Genomic DNA, 20,089 nt, shown 5'->3' with positions numbered 1-20,089 from the left:
TTACAGCGTGGACACCATCGGTGGCAGTACGTTAGCCGCAGCACGGACGGAACCGTCATCCAACTCTTCGCGCGTCTCATCCTCGAAGGATTGTCTCTGTTGCGGTGGTGGTGGCTGCTTCGGTTCCTCTTCGCTCTCGTTCGTATTGTCGGAAGTGAATTCGGCATCGAAAAACTCGGAATCGTTGGCATCGTCGGTTTCGGAGCCGCGCAACAGCACCAGCTTTTCGCCCGTTTTCGAGCTCAAGCTCCTGGCAGTCGTGGACGGCAGTACACTGTTGACGGCGGATGCGGATGCCGGTGCAGTGGTGGTTGGTACAGCCGTCGGCAAAACCTTTACCACCGACGGGCTCAATGAAATTGGCACCTTAATGCTTCCACCGGCCCCTTCCTGACCCTTGCGAATGGCCATCGTAAGATCAACTTTTTCGCCGGAACTGATCGCGTTACCGTGCGGCGCTAGAATGGTCAGGAGCGGCGGCGGGGCCACAAGTCCCCCGTTGCCGGTTGATGATGCACCGTCTAGCAGTGCGATGTGTTGCTGGCGGAGCTGCTGCAGTTGCTGCTGTTGTTGGCGTTGTTTAGCGGCCGAAGCGACCGAAATGTGTTGGTAGATAAAGTTTCGATCGAAACTGCGCACCAGCTTGTAGGATTTACCCATCAGGAACCGTCCGATGCTCTGCACGTACTCATCGACATCGATCAGCATTTCGTCCTCCTCGTAGTAGTGCACGAGATGGATGGAAATGATTTTGATGTGTACCCGATCGAACGGAATCGTTTGAAGGATCTACACACATTGATGCAATAAGAAAGCAAACATTGATTATTTCCAACAAATTGTACCGGCAAACTGCCACACTCACCTGTAGTTCCTGTCCGTGGCAGCCAAGGCTGAGCAGATCGATCGATGTTTGGTTGACGGCCAGCATAAGCGTGTACACGGGGAAGCACTTGACCCGCGGGTGGAACCATTCGGTTTCCTCGTCCAACACGCTATTGATCTGCACTTCGCTGTCGTCATCATGGTGCAGAGTTACCTGTAAATCAAAGAACACGCAATCGATCGATTGGAATTCGTGGTCGCGTGGTCGTCATTCTTCGCATCTTCGAGCTTACCTCCTTGGGGTAGGTGTTTGGCGAAAGGCACGCATGGATGACCTGGACGTTCGGGCGGAAAGCGTTCTGTTTGCGGAGCGAAAAGTATTTACGCGGATCCGGTTCCACCAGGTAGCCGCCCCAGTTCATCGTCTCCGCCAGCCAGGGTGCCGTCATCATCGAGTCACTGTTGCCGGCCAGCGACTGGAAGAACGTACCGAAGCGCTTGCGGCCGAGCAGATCGGAGATCACGTGGGCCATCTCCGGTGTCAGCTCGTGCCGGTTGTTGAAGTTCAGCTGCTCGGTCGGTGCATTGGCGGTGCGCATGAACGTCATCGGGTACTTTTTCATGTGAATGTCTCGCACGTACTTGATGAGGGCCGGATTGTCCTGCGGTACGCCCATCAGGTTGTAGTCGCGCGACATATTCAGACGGAACTGCTGGTGGCGAATTTCTGTAACGATTACGAAACAAAATTGTTAGAATTGTTAAAAAGGCTCCGTTGCGGCACACCAAACACCTCCTCTTTTGTTTTCCCATCGGATCCCGGTGTAACAGGTTAAACCGCACGATCGGCGACACATAAAATCCCACAGTATTAATGTTGCCACTTCCCAGCCACGCTGAAGAATTACCCAACCTCCGAGCCGAAAATAATCACATTCCAAAACCGACAACATCAACCACAAACATCCGAGAAGCGCCTAAAAAACCTGTCGCATCACGGTCTAGCCGCCGAGCGAATATGATAATGCTATTAGGACGACAAAAAGAAAATCGTCTCCAATGGCACCGAGTCCAATGGCGGTCCCCTTGCGGTGTGTCGTTGGCCGCCGTCGACCGGTGAACGAAGCCCACAAACTGCTGCCCCCGAAAACCGTTGGAAGATAAAACTTTCGACGCATCTGCCGCCGCACACGTCTCCTCCGTCTCTCGCCAAAACGATGGCCCCGGATGGTTTCAATTTCACCAGGCTCAACCCGCTCATCGATACCCTCAAGAAGCCCGTCATTCGAAGAGGTTAAATTTGGTCAACTGTTCTGCGGGTTATCCATCCTCGCCGGTGTTAAGAAGGGGTTACAGGGCGACCAACAAGTGTGTGCGTGCGGCACTGTCGCTTCGAAGCAAGGCTGACAGACAGAACGAGTCTCTAAGCCGTGTCCACTTTCTAGGGGCTTCTAAACGTATCGGGAACCACGGAGCTCCGACGGATCATCCGATATTCGGTGCTCTTTAATGCTCTCTTGTACAGCCAGACATTGCTCTTCTGGTTTGCTTCGCCACTTTGCGCACAGGATTTCGCACCCGCTGGGTGTCCGGGCTCCGCCGGCGGTAATTTGAAACTCCACCGGCCGGTGGAAAGTGAAGTCAAGTGAATTCCGATCGATGAATCAGCTAAAATCTTTCATTACCGACGTTGGGCCCCACGCCAACGGGGTTCATCAGCTCTGAAGCAATGGTTACGCACCCCGCCGCTACTGGCCGCTCTCCGACTCCGGTGATGATGGTGTGATTGTTTAATGATAGGGCTCCCTTTTTCGGACCGGCCCGGGGAGCTGATTAAGAATCGTGTGCACGTGCGCTCCCCGCCGGGGAATCCGTGGAACCGTGACCATACATAATTTTACTCCGGCCGGCGTAAGAACGAGAGACTCCGAGCATCAGACTCCACCATCCGTGATTCGTGATGCTCCAGATCGGCTGGATATTCTAATTGTCCGAAGCGCGCCGCACGAGCCACACCACATTTTCATGCGCACGTTTGCGTCGGCCCTGTTTCGCGTAAATACGAATCCGGCACACTTCGCGTGTTCCAGCAAAGCGGCCACGCATCGGTTCTCGGGTGTCGGTTGATTCGTTCTGTGCTGACTCGACAGGTCTAGCCCGGCTAACCCGTCTGGGTCTAACCATGGGCCGCTCGTCGCGTGGATGATTCTCAGTGGTACACGGTTTACTTCTCTAATTCACCCGAACACTGCACGCGCGCCCGGGGAAACCAGAGCTAAAAACCGAAAAAAGGTGCTCAGAAGCGAATTTACCTGGGTGCGCGCGCTGAGGGCACTGGGCAAAAGCAACATACGCGCTCCCGGCAAGGGCCCTCTCGGGCTTCCCCCTCCGATTACTGTGAAATTAAATGTATCAATCTGAGCAATTTGTTTCACTTCTCGCGGATTCCTCGGCGCTGTGTGTGTGGAGAGCCAAGAAAGGGCCAATTTTACCATCTCATTGAAAGTCTTTAGATGCAAATTGTTTCCCTAATTGCAACATACGGAACTATGTCTGGAAAACGTGGCCGTGGCCGTGCACGCCCGTGTTGTTGAACGTGCCAAAACGATGATCTTTTAAGCGATGCGTATGAAATTTTCTATGGGCTTCGACAAGACGAGGTTCTGAACGCAGGAAAACGATAAATGGCCTACTCATTCGATGATGTTTATCCATTAAGGAGGGCAGCAGCTTTCGAAGAGCTTCACCGAAACTTCAAACTGTCAAACTTTGAACGTAGTTCGATCGCTGAGTTTGAAAAGCAAAGCAGGCCTTGTTGATGGCTCTACAATGATCTAGTAAAACCTCTTCAACATTCAACAAAAACCAAGTTTTGCTCTCGTTTCTGTCGCATTTCTTGACACATTTTATTCGGTGTCACTTCCGGAAGCGCCCGCTGTTTGGTGTGTAATTTTGGGTTGCAGTGCAATTTACGGTTTCATATTTCGTCGGAGTTGTTGTTTTCGGTAACGGTTCCCTTCATATGACACGAAGCGCCGTGGGCTAGTTGTGCATAAATCGGCACGACTTTAGGGTGTGCCGGTGAGCTAAGCCACGAGCTACGCCAACCGGAAGCGATTGTTTATACGATCCCGGCCCGGCCATGACTGAAACAAATCGCCAACGTCATCCAGACAGACATCGCAATCGCTCGCTGGCTGATGGTGATGCAACGGAGAGCATAATTCGAAACTCGGTTGTTTATCGCTGTGGCTGGAGGTGTGTGGAGTTTTTCGGCTCCCCCTGCTGTCGTGGCAAAAACGCTTTGCTCGGGTTTCCGAAATACACTACACCCGTTTTCCGGTTCGGGTTTCCGTCGGATGTTACTCTTTTTTTGCTGCCTCAGAAATGGGGTGCCAGTTTCGAGAGAACAGACTGGCCCGAAGGTGAGTTCCTAATAAGTGCGACACTAACCATTAAAGCTACTCCCCACGAATTCTGGGGCCACCAGGCAGAGATCATGGACAAACAAGCAACGACGGCCCCGCTGTGGCTCGACGCGTTGCATGCCGTCACCGAATTAGCATCGAGCGGTCGAGAAAAGCGACCAAAACGAACGCGCGAAAAACGGATCTCCAGCGAATTAGGCCGACGGCCATCAAGGCCGTGTGTGCGCGCAAAGACAATCTCCGATCGAGCGACGGTCTCCCGAACCGAACCTCACCTCAACCTCAGAACCCGGTCAGAACCCGGCCAGAAAATAAACAAATGAGTAAGCATAAATCTGTGGAATCGCCAACATAATTCGTCATCATTAGCATCACCATCATTAGGGCCGAGGGTGATAATCAGGCTTATGACCGTTATTAGCCTCACGAGTGATGACGAGTCGCGCACCACCCGATTCGGGACGGGTCTAGAGGCCCGAAGTATTCGAAGCCAGAAGCTGAACACAGGAAATTTATTCTTGATCCGTTTGAAAATGGAAGGTAAAAAATTGAATTCCGCCACCGAAGAGAACGGAGTTTTCGCGTAGCGCAAACACGATCGGGGAGGGTAACGAAGATGATGCGCGAAATGTTTCAATCGAATCATTTATTAGCCCACTCAAACCCATCATAAACAGCGGGGCCACGACGGTGATGAGGCCACGGCCAATTTACAGTCTATTCAGATTCGTGGCTAGCGTGGCGCGAATGGTTCCCGAATGAAACGCAGTAGCACCCCACCATCTTGCGACCGAATGCGGTTCCTCCGCTAATTGATTAGCTCGAGACGCTGGGACGAGCGTGGCTTCGAAGCGAATTCGTTCTCGTCAGCTGTGCCGTAAGTCTTCAACGAGTTGATGTGGTGGTCAGCAGCTTAGTACTAGGCCGTTGGCAAGAGATAGGACTTTGCTTTCCGCGCAAAGAAACATGCACCCCATGGCGTATAAGGATTGCAGCACCGAACGGACTGGAGAGAACGCTTACGGGCTTGTTGTGAGCTACAGCGGACCCTCCAGACAGACGCATCATATGGCCGGGCCACCGCCAGCAGACCATGGTTCCGAAAGTCCTTCACATGAATGTATCGTCGTGCCAGACAAACTTCACCGTCTATCGTTCCGCATCGCGGCCGGGCTAAATGGTTCCGCCGTCGCCGCCGCCGCGGTTCGTGTCGGTAGCTAATAATTTCGCACCAACATATGATTGCGGTTGTGGCCAGGCCACTGCTACACGGACGGTGGCGATAGAGAACAACACCGTTCTCGTCGAAGGATTATCGTTTGACCTCCACCGGCCAGCCAGCGAGCCAGCTGCAGCCAGACTTGAAAACTTTGAAGCGGTTTTTAAGCGTAAAAAATTATACCTTTTCGGTGGTGTGCTGGAACTTATCATAATAATTTTCCCACCAAAAGGGCATTCAGCTAAACATAGCTGCCGGGAGCTACTGCCAGGAGCTCCTACCGCACGGTCCGTTGTTAATGCGGGCTAAATTAAGCTAATTTTCAACAGCATTGTCCGAGCGGACCGGGACAGACGAGTGAGACATAAATATTCGCATATGGCCACCGAACCGGCAGGCACGCAACCGTCTGGTGTTGTCGTGCCGTTCGTTCGCCGGAATTTAAGAAACGGTTTACAACGACCCCGTGCGCCATCGATGGTGAACCTTCGAACTGAAATTTATCAATCCCGAAACCAACGGCCAGGCAACTCACCAAAAAGAAAGAAAAAACAGAAGGGCCGAGGTAAATTCTCAAAACCCTACTTTAATGTCAATCGGAAATTGGATTTTTAAGGTCTTCTCGCGACCGCCGGCCGGTAAAGCTCCAGCCCGTCAGCCAGCCAGCCCGCCGAGGGATCGTAAAAATGTTCCTTTCGTCGTAAATCAATCGCGTTTCTCTTACTGCCCAGCAGGTACGGGCGGGCGCACCACACCCCGCCGCAGTCACTCATCCGGCGAACGAGAGCAGCTCATGTCGATAACCTGCCCTCGTCTTCGTCTTCGGGTGGCAACCAGAAACATTCATAAACCGTGGACCGTGGTGGTGGTGGCCTCCAAAATAAAGCTCCATAAATCCTTCACCCAGCGAGCACACCCAGCGTGATGATGTCCACCCGGCGGCCTGGTGTGGTGTGTTCTTTCGCTTGGCTACCCATTTCTCCTGCACACGCAACTCCGTGACCGTAGCATGATTTCCAATCCGAATCCGAAGGCGAAGAGAGCGTGACCTATTTGGTACCGAGACCGACCGAGGTTCGACATGGCGCGTACTTAAAAATTAAACTATTTTTATGGCTCCTCTCCCGGACGGATCGCGGTCGGGGCAGGACCGAGTAAAGATAATGCCCGGCGCATTGGCCGGTATCGAAGAGCTTCAAAACCCGTGCGCCTTTGTGATGTCGTTTACCGTCCTCCTTGTTGGCGGATATTGCAAAGGAAGAAATCGGTCACAGGCCGTAGGCCATAAAATAAATCCATATTTTATTGATGCAGTCAAAGCAGCGGACACGGGCCACGGAAGGCAGATCCTCCCATAAATCTCCGCCATCAAACTTCTTGCGAATTCTTGTTGGTGCCTTTGCGAGCTGGGAACGGGTTTCATTATTAGCATCTTTATCTTTTACGAAAATCGAACGCCCATACGCGGGACAGTCGTGGGTCGCGCCAAGGTCGTAAAATGGCAACGCAACGCTGTAAAGTGCTAACGCGAGTTGAAAGTCGGTACCACCGGCGTCAAGCTTCTAATTACCGTAAGTGATCGTAAGCTTCTCCTTTGGGCCTTATCACAACCATTAAGAGAGCATCGCGAAGTGCTGCATGTGTCTCGTGAGTGGCGTTTTGAGTAAGCGACAACACTCTTGTTGTTATACGCGCGCACGATCTTCATGACTCCAGAGGGTCGATCGAATCAAATATTCCAAACGCGTGCGACACCAAGAGAGCTACTTGTATCCTCGCATTGCATCAATAATTCGAAACGTAAACAGCCACGGCCAGCAAACGGTGCATCATCAATGAAGTGATCGTGTGGAAGAACCTTTACCTTTTGAAGATCTTTCTATGATCATCATCAACCCTAAAACTGTTTCATTGGCACACGATAAGAATAGTGGTAAAGAAACCAGACAACCCACCCGACGGTCAGTTTGGAACGCCAAGCCACGGCGTGGCCCACGTTACGGCTCCGAGAGAACAACGCACCGGAAATCGATTTCATCTTTGATCGTTGGCCGTGTTTTGCTGCCGCTGGCTGGCTAGCTGGCTGGCGGAGGAGGTGGCACCCAAACAAATATTGTTTGTAGAGTGTGCTCGGGAGCCGCGGGGCCCATGGGTAAGCACAGTGGGCCGACCCCGGTTCAACAAAAAGAGCTCAAATGACCGAAACAGTCCGATCCGGCGTCCCAGAGGCCGCGGTTACAGCACCGTCGTCGTCGCCGTCGTCGTTAGGCGAACTAATAATGATGGCCGACTTCTTCCAACCTTTGCTCAACCGGGGCGTGAGCGCGCGCCCGCTCCGGCCCTAATCTTCCGAAGGGCATAAATTATTGAAATACATGGAAATTACCAGAGGCAAAAGACCTCGAAAAATCAAATACCAAACACACACACGCGGTCAGCCGTCCGCCAAGGGAAAATGGACGATTGGTGGTGACCGTCGTTTATCGTAACGCGGTCGCGCCGCGGTTCGGAAGATTATCGAAAGGAAGGCCCCTTCTTTACGCCGCTGAACCTCTTAATTTCATTTCAGTCCACAAGGTTTTGGGGGTTGAGATTTTTATTACATTCGCACACGCAAAGAGCTCTCTCCGGGGCCATCCTCCCAACCCGGGGCCCACGTGGCTTCGTGATTTAAACTATATTCACCCAAAAGGAAGGTGGAACAGCAACGCAATGGCAAAAAAATGTGCTGTTTCAGAGAAATTTCATCACCACTTCCGCCGACAAGTGAAACCCTTCTCTAAATTCCTTGAAAAACACGGCCCGGCTGGCCACCAAGGCGGCACAGCAAATGGCCTTCAGAAATCTTTGGGCACCCGCCGCAATAATGGTCCCGAGAAACCCAAACCCGAACCCAAACGGGTTGGACCCAAACAACCGTTGGCCGGAAGTTGAGTGGCCTTCTTTTGCGCGTCGCGTCTCGTTCACCTTTTGCTCGGCCTGTTGCCCGGGCGCGCCACACAAATCTGAGTGGTGTAAAACGACCGCCGAAAAGGAGCGCGGCCGCGGACTCGCGTACGCACGCAAAAGCAAAAGCGCGCTACGCATAGTTTCGCTGTGTGTGGGGTGCGCGCGGTTGGTTCCTCACGCACAATCCAGGGACCGGTCCGGTCCCGAACGACCCCTCGTTCTCGATGGTTCGCTCTCATCCGGCCCCGTCGGCCACCGGTTTATCGGTTGAAAATTTGCCTACGATGATTAAGTTTCGTCCGGCAGGTGGTTGTTCGAAAACAGCGGTCCACGCGCGCTAGAGGTCCAAGGAAGTGGGGACACCTTTTACGCAGCTCCGGTTCGCGGTGCGTGTGTGATTTCTTTTTATCGCTATCTCTTTCGGACTCGCTTTATTCAAAGCGACAGGAACGCGAACCTCTCACTTCCTTTGGGTTAAACAAATTATTTTCTTTGACCGCCGAAAGCACGGCCATTATAGGCAGGGGTGTCCACCGAAACCCCCCAGAGACCAGGGATACACGTGCGTGCAGTTCGATCCGCAACCGGGGGACTGATCATCCTGCTGTCGTTAAATAAATTCAATCTCCAGTTCAAAGCGGAATACCCGCACACTCATCGATTCTCCCGATTGGCATCGTAGAAACGGAAAAACGGGCTCGCGTTTCAGGTGGCCCGTACGTCGTACTCACCGGTAGTGTCCATGTAGATGACCAGTATGCTCAGGACGGTCGCGAACGATATGACGCACAGCATCACCGGAAGCAGCTGCCAGAACGGGGACGGTCCGACGGGCGAGCTCTTCGACGGGTGCTTCTGACCGCCGGTGGCCCCGGTCAGACTGGTCGGATTCGAGCCGGGCATGGTGCAGAACTGGTGCAAGTGAGGTAGTATGTACCCGGGCGGTGGGTACTGCCGGTTGAGGTGATGGTGGTGGTTCTGCTGATGGTGCGCTGCGGCGGCGGCTGCTGCTAGGGACTGTTTCTGCTGACCAACATCGAAGTCTACCGGGCCGTCCAGTCCGCCGATCACGATCGTGCCGGCAATGTTCGGAATTTGATTCGGATTCTCCTGCTGCTGCTCATCGGTTGACATTTTTTCCTTCTTCTCCTGGACTTTCGTCCTCATTCCATACCTGTGCGAATCGAAAGAGGAAGGCAGAGGACTATTTTAGCTTCAAACCTAAAAACGAGTAACCCTGGAGTTTCCCTCTAATGACCGATTATCCGATCCGCACTACGGCGACGTAACGACGGCTTTCCTATCTTGCTAACGGGTCACCGTTACGACGCGCCGCGTGTGCGGAGAAGGTCTGCAGCACACTTTATTGATCACACTTAATGTCCCGTTCCCGTGAAGGGGGTTTCCCCTTTCTTCGTTCACCGCCGCGGCCAGCACCGGAAGAAGGCGCGACGGGCGAATCGAAACAATTTTCACGCCCGATCGAGTGTCGCAAACATGATCTTCGGGTAGGGGGGAAAGAAGCACACAGCACCGATCGTGGTAGGAGTGCGCAAGCACCGCAAGCTCTCTATTGCGCGCCCGGCCATTGTTGTTCTAAGAGGAGAAATTAAATACAAAAAACCCTAAGAACCGTGTGGCGCGAGAAAGCCGGGACACTTAACGGAGCTTCACCGGTTCGTCGGAGGGCCGCACCCATCCGGTCGCTGCCGGCGTATGTAGAAAAACAGGCTCTCGAGGGCGTACAAGGAACCGACCTCTTTTGTGGAGGAAAAAAAATCGTTAAAAATGGTGTAGGAAAAAAACTCCGGTTCCGAAACCTTAGTGAGGCTCAGAAGTTTGTTGGCCTGCCTGGCCCTGTCCCTGGCGTTTCTTCCGTTTTGTTCATCGCAACCCTTTACCATCGACATACGCTGCCGTCGTAGCGTGGATGAGTTCACATTTCAGTTCTTCCCAAGAAGGGCTGGCCCCCGGGTTTGCTCCGGTTGTGTCAGTGTGCAGTAGCACAGACACCAGAGTGCTAACCCGCCCGCATAATTTAGGGCACATAAAAATGTGTCGGGAACCGCTCTACTTCGGCGGCGCGGCCATAGATGTGCTGCTGCCGCCTCTCAAATTAAGCCCCGGCGTTCTGGTCCTCCAAATTACGATCCGAAGAGGAAGTGTGTGTCTCCGATGCACATCTTGGAAAGAAATTTTCATTTCGGAACAGAGGATATGTTGTCCTTTTTCGGTCGTTAAGAGTGCCACGAATTCTGGGATATGGCCGTCCAGAAAACTTCTACAGACCGAGAGCCATTGCGTTTTCCGAATGTCGTCAATGATCGGCTGATCGATGAATCATACACACATCGTCACATAAAGAACCCGTTGGAAAAGACGCGGAGTCCCTTTCGTTCGTTGGTGATCGTTAAAATTGCACGATCACCTAGAGAAGCCGGCATTCATCAACGCATTAAAACGGTAGCCAAACGGTACGAGACGAGATTTAGTTTTATTCGCGATGCCATTACTGTCCTCACCACGACGACGGCCCGTTCGCGCGTCAGCAGCATCAATTTAAGGCCACAAAATATGTGCCGCGCACACGCCGGATTCCCGACGTACACAAAGAGTACGACAACAAAGAGAGTGTGTTTAATTATTCTCTCCCCTTCTAACCGTTAGCGGTTCGTTGCGGATGGATGTGTGTGTGTGTGATTGAATGTCCGGCCTGATCGGATCTCAACATGGCAACAAAAGAGTAGAGAGACATAAAACATGCGATGCGCCAAACATCGGTTACGGGCGAGCGAGGTCATTCAACCGAATTATTACCCTTTGTTGCACAGCACGGCACAAACGAAGAAACACAATCTGATCAGCGGCCATTCATCCAGAAGCGGACTGAGCCGGGGCCACACTTTCCAGAAGTGTCTTCCTGGTTTGAAATCAGGTGTTTGGAGAATGTTCTGGTCACCGTTTTGCGCTACCCGTTGTTCCGAGAGTAAACGTTGATCATCCGAAAGACACAGAGATCAGCAGCTTCAAAACGTTCACTTTCTTCTGTATACCCCGAGAGGACACCTCATTTCCTCACGGATCGGGCGGTGGGTACACTTCACACGCATCCGAGAAATATGTGGGTCTAAACATGGATGCTGCTGCCGGCCAGATGCCCACGTTTGAACGTTACTTTTGCTTTTCGATATCCTTCTCCGATGTGCTTCACACATTAGGCGGTCACATATGCTCCGAGCGCGGTTGTCTGTCATCATCGTCATCGTGCGCGTCGTCTGCCATGTGTGAGCTCTGTGTGTCCCTTTTTTCTAGCCTAGAACACATGCACACGACTCCCAAGGACCCACCGAAGGGCGAAAAAGCGGAAAGGAATGATGAATGCGCGGTGCACATGTTGTGTGTTATCCTTTTCTTCGTCCCCCGGACACCGTTTGCGTTGGCTGAGGTTGTGCACTGGAAGCACTGGAGGATCCTGCGCACCCACCGAGCAAGAGCAAGTATCGATATCCTCGAGCCCGGCCGAAAGAATGGCGGCCGGCGACACATGGCAGCAGAAGGACGCCAGACAGCATCAGCAGCAACCGAGAGCCACGTGGGAGACGTGACCCTTGGCTTTGTGTGTTTGGTGGTGGTGCCACACTGCCACACACCTGAATCGGATTTTCTGGTTCCCTTTTCTTCTCCCTAAACACCCAAATCAAAGCGCATCACACAGAGCACCGATGGTTGTGAAGCGACAAAGAAAAGGACGAAACTTTGAAAAAACAACTTCCAAGAATAAAATCATGAAGCCAACATTTTTTCCCCGATCGCCAGTTGGTCGACCAGAGAGAGAGATCAGAAAACCGAGAGTAAATGAGCCTCGGGCTGGCGGCAGCAGATCCTGGACGTCCAAATGCTGTGTGTGCTCGTGGTGGTTCACTTTAATTCATCGAAATCGCTTTTTTCCGTCCACCAGGATGATGATGCCCGCCCGGGACAGCACACGGTGGTGGAACGGAAAGAACGAGCCGATTACGGGTTTCCTTATTAGAGTGGGCTTGTAGCTGCCCTAATTAGGGGCTTGTATTTACCCGTGCAGAGTGGAACTCCTGTGGTTTCTCCACGAAAAACTGCTTCAAGACCGTTTTACGGAAGCTGCACTGGGGACCAACTTTTTCGATCGAAAAACGGTTTTGCAGAAATCGAAAGCAAATGGAGGAAAAAATTGAAAGATGTGCATAGTTTGATTGTAAAACTTGAAATTATTGAAATTTGTTAGAATCCCGCCAAAGCCTACTTTATGATGGGTAACGCTCTTGCTTTAATTGATGCTTGGCGACGTTTCGATCACTCACTTTATAGCCAGAAACGTCACCATTCGCAACGAACCCACATTAAAACAGTAATGACAACTAGTTGGCATTGGCAACACATTCAACCACAAACTTCAAACAGTGAGTTATTTAATTTTCTAATTTTTATACATGTTTCTCTATCGTTTGTTCGTTATCCAGTGGGTCAGCGTGAGAAGGCGACTTTTTCTCTATAAAAACTGTTTCCCCAACACGACGGCATCGCATCGCACACTGCCACAGCTCAATGGAATTTTTAAAGCCTTTTTAGTACCAAACGCCGCTTTTCATAGAAACAAATGAAAATTTAATGTATTGCATTGCAGAGGGACACGCGAATGCAGTCGGACCAAAGTAGAACGATAATCCATACAATCGATCGACAACGGATCGAACTCGAACGGGGTGTTGATGTTTGACTGTGCAATTCCAGGAATGCTGGCACGCGGTGACATCGGAAACAACAGAGCAAAAGCTTTTCCAACACGTCTCGGAATAGCGCGAAGAGATGCGCACAGTCCACGTTTGAGAAAGATATTGAAGAAGTTCCTCGAAAAACACATTCGATCCCTCTCAAGGTGGCCCTCGGGCACAACAGCGACGGATGCTTTTGCGAAGTTACTCACTCACGGACAACCCGGAAACGCGCTCAACTTCAAACTGTACCGAGAGGTCACGCTCCGGGAGCATGAGAAACCGGATACCGGACGTGTGCTGTGTGGTGTGGGGCAAGATGTAAAACAGGGAGAACCAGGAACGGGTCCTGAGGATGGTCTTACACAACAACGGCAGCAGCAGCAGCAACACTTCACAACGCAAAGTATATGCAAACAAAAAGTTGCGTCGGCCGTTTGCATCTGTCGACCGACCGTAGGAGTGAAGACGGCGCGCGGTAATGTTATGTTGAGGAACAAATGTTTCAAATTGTTGCTGCTTCTTTTGGAACGTCCCAGTACAAGTTCCAGGATTGATTGCCAGTTTGAATTGAAGTTTTAAACAATGTTTTAAACAAACATATTAATCTTTCATATCCCGATCGGGCCGTTGTAGAACTTTCGTAATCATCAGCGTAAAGACTATTAGCTCCCCCTGCGGGGTGGAATTCCCGAGACTCTCATCGCGCCCCGCATATTTGCACAACTTCGCCCAAAGCAACCTCGAGAGTCGGGAATTAAGAACGAGAAGGACGCACCGCGAAGCGGACCCCTTTATTATTTTATCACAAGCGAAAACGGTGGGCCACTCGTCGCGCGATCGATCTTTCTTTCCGTGGTGCTGTGGCAATTAGCATAAATTTAAGCCTTTAATTCTGCCTGGCGCGTTCTATCCCCCCGGGGCTGGCGAAGCGGTGGTCGAAGGGGGGGATCGATTAGTCGTCGATTGTCCTTCATGAGTGCCCCGAAGGTTTCTTGCGAATTCCGTCCCTGACGAGACACAACCGGTAGTTATTTCACACGATATGTGTGTTCCCGTCGATCAAACAGTACCTGCGCGTGTGTGCATATGCACGGGGCTAAGTATCGCTAAGTACCATCCGGCCCCGGAGAGACACGCCCGGAAGGACGTTGCTGATGAGTGGGGTCTGGGTGCACCGTTATAAATTGCCGCTGGATCCTGAGGGATCGGCGAGCCCTGTGACAGCGAGCGAGGCGAGATATCAGCCGGTCCAGTCTTGCTGTCCACAAGATAACTTGTTGTTGTGTCCAGAAGCCAGGTTCTGATTGGAGACCGGGTGCACTGATTGCACACTTCCGGTGGCGGTCCGGACTCGGCTGCAGGGCACACTCTTGCCTGGCCACCTGGCTACGGGTAAAGGGTGGCAGATAACGTGCCACTCTCTATAGGGCCTTCTTGATTGTTGGTTACGCCACCAGGTTTTTGGAGGACCACGACGACCCATTTCACAAGGGACCACAAGGGTCGTGCGCTTCCACCTTGGGACATTTTCGGCAGGAACGGTGGCAGAAATTAAAACAGACAGCGTAATGATAAGATGGTGGGCATCGCCGTTTTTTGCAGACAGGATACTTTTTATATGATAACGGCAAAAGGTAGTTCGACGCTCCCAGGACATTTTGCCGGTCCCCAAGCGCGAGGGACGACTCTTCCCGACCCAAGTCCGGTTTTTGACTTTCATTCCAGATTGCATGATCAGCCCAAGAGCGGCAGATCGTTTCGAAAGGTAGCAATTATCGGTGTCGGGTCATCAGAACCGGCCCCGGGCCGCTTTCGGGGGATGATGATGACGACGGGAAGTGCGGGCCCCGTCTTACAGGTCGGCCATCGCACACGATGACCGCATCAGTCGCATTGGAGGGTGCTGCTTCTGGTTGTCCTCCGGCGGCCACGAAGAAGATGGCACATCCGGTGCCGTCGAGCCGCGACGGTGTGCCGTGATTCCTTCTTCCGCTGGTCGACACAATTTTCTTCAATCAAGCGCCATTACCAGGCAGGGTGGACAACATTCCGGCCTCGTGCCCGGATGCCTCCGACGAGGTGCCGTTAGATGCAAAATAAATCGACGTGGCTTGGCACACCATTATGACTGTGGCCACAGCATATGTTCAGTTCCGGATTGCGATGTAACCATCGCCCGGGTGCTGCCGGAAGTACGGCTCACCGGGCGGCGTATCGGCCACGGAAGCGTGACAGCATGTTTGCTTCTCTCCCTTCCTTTGATGGGTGATCGCCGAGAGAATCTTTACCGTCCACCAGCCCGGCTGGGCCACAGAAGAGCAACAAATCGTGAAAAACCTGAAATGCCTGAAGGCTTGATCTGCTCCTCGCCGCCCATGCGCCCTCCAGCAGACCTCCAACAAGTGTCTCATCTCACGGAGGTTGTGCTTTTTCTTACACCCCACCGGAAGTGGTGCGTACGGCAGCCCCACCGGTGTGTGTCCGGTCCGGTGGCGCTGATGATGGACGGGCGATGGCAATGTCCGGTGTTTACGAGGGAAGCATCTCGTGTCCGTAGGCGCACGCACCTAATTACAGACAACTCACACACAGGCACAACCGCCACGGCCACAATTTCTTACAAAGAAATGTTGGAAGACGGATGGACAGAGAAATACGATACCCTTCGCTTTAACAGGCCGATGATCGGCATCTTACGCGAGCCGATCATTTGGCAACTTTTCTCGATAAGTGGAAAATTGGAAAAACACAACCCGGTGTTATTGGGGAGAGATCTTGAGCCATGCGGTTACAATCGCTACGGAGACTCCGTCGTTGTGTGATTAATGTTTTAGATCATCATCTTTTCCCTCCGAAACAAGTCAGGAAGGAGACAACAACGCGATCACCAAAAATTCGTTCTTAATTTCATTTCAGAGCCACCGGAACCGTGGCGTCCGTTTGTTTTTCCTCCGGATGAAGAAGCTGTGAAATTTTGCCTTCCTGAGAGGAAGCGACAGCGGCCTCCGATGCTGCTGGGTGATGCCCCGCAAAGAAAGCCATCGATCGATGGCTTTTGTGTGCTCTTTTTCTCGCGTTTTTTTCTTCTCATTACTTGGTCCAGCCCGCCACCGGTCAGAAGAGATCATCAACCACACAAAAGCAGCAGCAGCAGCACGAACCGGAAAGAAGATACCTTCCGGAAAATGTGTGTTGTTTTTTTGTACTCTGCCTCTTCGCCCTGCCAACACCACACGCCTGTCGTCGTTATTACCATCCGTCCCATCCCTCTCTCTCTCGGTTTCCCGTCCACTTCACAAGGGTCACTCTCTTCCGATCTTCCGACATACACACTGCGATCCGTTCAGCAGCATCTCTCTTTCCGCTTGCCTTAATGATCGTCTTTCGTGCATGAACGGGCCCCGCCGGGCCTACTTCCTTCCGTTCTACGGTTTACTTCCGCTTTCGACACCCCGCCGACAACACCTCGCGTCCTCCCCTCGCGCCTTTGCTGGTTCCTTCTGTTCGATTGATTTATTCAATCATTCGTTCCCCCGGTTCGTTAACGACGACGACGATGGTTAACGGATCGTGGTGCCCCGCACGGAGTGGAAGTGCGTTTTAAGCCTCATTCTTGACGCCGGTTTCTGGTTCCCTTCGTCAACCCGCACACACACAGGCACGCCGAAGAGTCACAGTTTCTTCCGGTTTCACAGCGTGGCTATTTGTCGGATATCGGACACGATCGTATCGGCAGACGCGGTCCTAAAACAGAACGTGCGTATCGATACGCCAATAAAAACGCCATCATTCCGAGGAGCGCGTGATCTTCATCTCGATCTTCTTTCACGTTGTTTATGTAAGAATTTAATTTAATTACAAAACACATAAATCTGTCAAAGGCTTAGTCATTAACACTAGATATACCACCGTTTTCAATATACCTATTTATACCAGACCAGTCAAAATGACTGGTCATGTGAAAAATTGCTTTTTATGACTTCAAGTGTTAAAAAAAAGTCTATAAAAAAATTAAAACAAGTTTAGTAATGTTAACTGTAAACGATAAATGGATTTGTATACATTTTTATATAACAGAAAACATTTAATTTTTATCACTTTGTTGGACACAATTTCTACATAAGAACGTTATCTACTACGTTGCCGAACTACATAAGAATGCCTTCAATTTTGCTTGCGTAATTTTCCACTTTTTCCCCAAAACTCTAGAGGCTTCTAACTCTGTACAAATTCGTATATATTCCAAAATAATTGCACACATCAATGGTCTGGAGTGCCCAATCTACGATTCGGAGATCAATAGATAATATTCTGAGCAACAATTGCCCTTTTTGGCCTAAATTTGTTCATGGAATAAGGGACCAGTCATTTTGACTGGTATGGTATAAATCTCCAAAAAAAAAAAAATTTTTTTTTCCAACATAAATAAAAAAAAGTTTATTTGTGAAATGTATTCTATGCTTAGAGCTATTAAAAGTCATAACATCATTTGGGGAAAAAAAATTACATGTAGTGGAAATTTGCCATTCAAACTGCCCGACCAGTCAAAATGACTGGTGTGGTATATCTAGTGTTAACAATCTGCTGCCGCTGCTCTAGAACGTTCGGGTTTTAATGAGCGAATGGCTGCGCGGTCACTGCGTGGACGAAGTCGTGTCGGCTCCGAATAGGACGAAACCCTCGAAATTGTGGGGTGTCCTCAGTTCCACACTGATAACCCCCCTAGCGTGCCTGCCGCCCCGTGGAAAGAACCCAAAGAAGAAACATATCTTTTCTTCGAAAATTCGTTAATTATTAATTCTCTCTGGTAATTCGTGCACGAAACGGAAGCAATAGATATCCATCGTCATCGAACGGTGATGGTGTTTGGTGGCGGCAGGAAAAGGCATGTTGGAAATAAATTAGACCACAACACACAACCCCGGAGCAGCCGTCGCGCGTAGCCCTTCTCCGTACACGACACATCATGCCGCGCGCCCGGTTAAGGTTCGTTCCTCCGATCCGATCGTCGTCGTCGCCGTGTGCTGCAGCTCCCTCTCTCTCTCGCTCCAACGAAAGCATCTATGTTTTCGGCGGTGCTCCCGCCATTACGTGAAGATCTTCTTCGCGGCCAGGTGGCCCGTTTCTCCCACGGGGAATGATCGAACGCAAATGCGTTTCGAAATCGGAACGAACTCTTCTTCTCAACCACACACACAGGCCGATTTTCATAAATCACAACAAACAACAATAATTCTTGTGAAAGGGGGGAAGAGGCCCCAGTTCCGACCCCGTGACCCGCGAGTGGAATGCGGGCCCCGGAAATGCGGGCGAGGGGCAACATTTCTCAACCCGAATAAACACACACGCCTGCCTTGTTCTCGGGCGGCCTCTCATTATGGCTGCCTCACGTGATCAGGAGAAGATCCATTATGCAACGCAAAGTAAAACACATGAAGAAGCGGGTCCGCCGCCAGAATCCCGGGCCGCTGAGTGATGCGCACGTGATGTAAATATACACCCGAGATCGAGAGTTACTCTTTAAGTGTTAGAAGAAATCGTTCAACTTACGAGCTGAAGATGGTCATCCTGCGGCCTTTGGTTGACGGTTTGGCGAAGAAAGATCACTCTGGGGCCGGTCACTTCTTTCGACGCGCAAAATCTAGATCAACGAACAGACTGTAAGTGTCTGTCGTGCTGCAGTTGTGAGTTATGACAACTTTCCGACACCGTGTCCCGGCCGTTGCACCGCGCCAAGGGAAGCAATAAATTGTGTCTGTCCGCTGGTGCGCGCGATCTGTAAGCCGAAGAAAGCGCACTCCCACACTTCACGACAAGGAACTGGGCGCGCGACGTTGAAACAAAACACCCAATCTCTCTCTCGTCTCCCGGACCCGGACCCGGATCGTCGCACGGATTTTTCACTTTCGCAGACCCACGCGACGATCGATCGCGACCACAGAAATGGAACGCTTGCACCCGGCCGCCGCGGTCCGCTTCCCGTTGGCCCCGCGCAGCAATCAAGCGGGAAATTGGAGAAAAAAGATGTCAAACGACGGTGGCTCCGTTTCTGGTTTTCAACTTTCTCGTCCGTCCGCCGTCGCCGCTGCCGATTTTACGGTTGACTTTTCTTAATGGCCGAGGAAACGGAGCTCAGTCTAGCGCAGCTTCCTGCGGCTTCGGTGTGGCCGCTGGGAGAGGCAGAAAAAACGGCACACAGATGCGTTGCATCGCTCTGTGGCCAGAGCGTTGATGCACCGCACACAAACACACCACACACACTGCACCACACTCCGGGAGACACAATCCGGCGGGGGATGGAAAGATTGCACGATCGTTTCACGATCTGGTGGCGTGCGCTCTGGTGTGAGTAACGCACCGCACGGCGGTTTTGTGCGTGGGAAAACCTGCTGTGTCGCGCCGATTGTGATCGAGTTTTTAGTGGTAGTTTGATGTCCGCGTCACACGATCGCTGTCTTGTTCCGCCGAACAGTTTATCGCTTTTTCTTAGCCGATCTGAGACGACCGTAAGGGGGGCGCGTCGTGACGTCGGCGCCACGACCCGTTGACAACCCGTTTATGACACACAAACAATGGCAGCCTTCGACTGCTGCTGCTGCTGCTGCGCCGCAATCACGACGGCGCCTCGAGCGCGATCGCTGACGTAACAAACACACACACACGGGCCCTACTGGGGACGATGGTGCGTTTCTCGCGGTCACTAGTCCCGGTCGCAAAACCGTCGATCGAGTTGATCACAACAAAACAATGGCACTTGTACGCGCGGCTGCTCAAAAACACGTCTACTCTGGAAAACGGTTCGAAACGATTGCGACGAAGAAGTTACGATTTCTCCCGAATGAAGTTACGGTTTGGCACGAAGCTGCCACACGAACTAACGAAAGCACCGACCGATCGGTCGGTCGGCCGACTTCGGC

General features: G+C 51.7%; 1 protein-coding gene across 1 annotated transcript; it reads right to left on the bottom strand.

Annotated features, from left to right (window-relative positions):
• LOC128271129 (protein Star) lies at positions 1–19,023 on the bottom strand. The gene is made up of 5 exons (XM_053008566.1): positions 18,723–19,023; positions 9,153–9,595; positions 1,119–1,552; positions 866–1,039; positions 1–789 (listed from the first exon to the last, which is right to left on the bottom strand). The coding sequence occupies exons 1-5, from the start codon at positions 18,737–18,739 to the stop codon at positions 1–3; spliced, it is 1,857 nt and encodes a 618-aa protein (XP_052864526.1). The 5' UTR covers positions 18,740–19,023.
• Between the last annotated feature and the right edge of the window lie 1,066 nt (positions 19,024–20,089).

The sequence above is a fragment of the Anopheles cruzii genome, chromosome 3, assembly GCF_943734635.1.
Source record: "Anopheles cruzii chromosome 3, idAnoCruzAS_RS32_06, whole genome shotgun sequence".
Classification (NCBI taxonomy): Eukaryota; Metazoa; Arthropoda; class Insecta; order Diptera; family Culicidae; genus Anopheles; species Anopheles cruzii.
The sequence above is the reverse complement of the archived record's forward strand: the minus strand, read 5'-3'. Positions and strand labels throughout refer to the sequence as shown.

What these genes read in the sequence shown, in the direction of transcription:
- LOC128271129 (XM_053008566.1), bottom strand. An exon ending in CAAACACCTACCCCAAGGAG is followed by an intron (nt 1,040 to 1,118) that starts GTAAGCTCGAAG and finishes TTTGATTTACAG; the next exon opens with GTAACTCTGCACCATGATGA. An exon ending in GCCACGGACAGGAACTACAG is followed by an intron (nt 790 to 865) that starts GTGAGTGTGGCA and finishes CAATGTGTGTAG; the next exon opens with ATCCTTCAAACGATTCCGTT.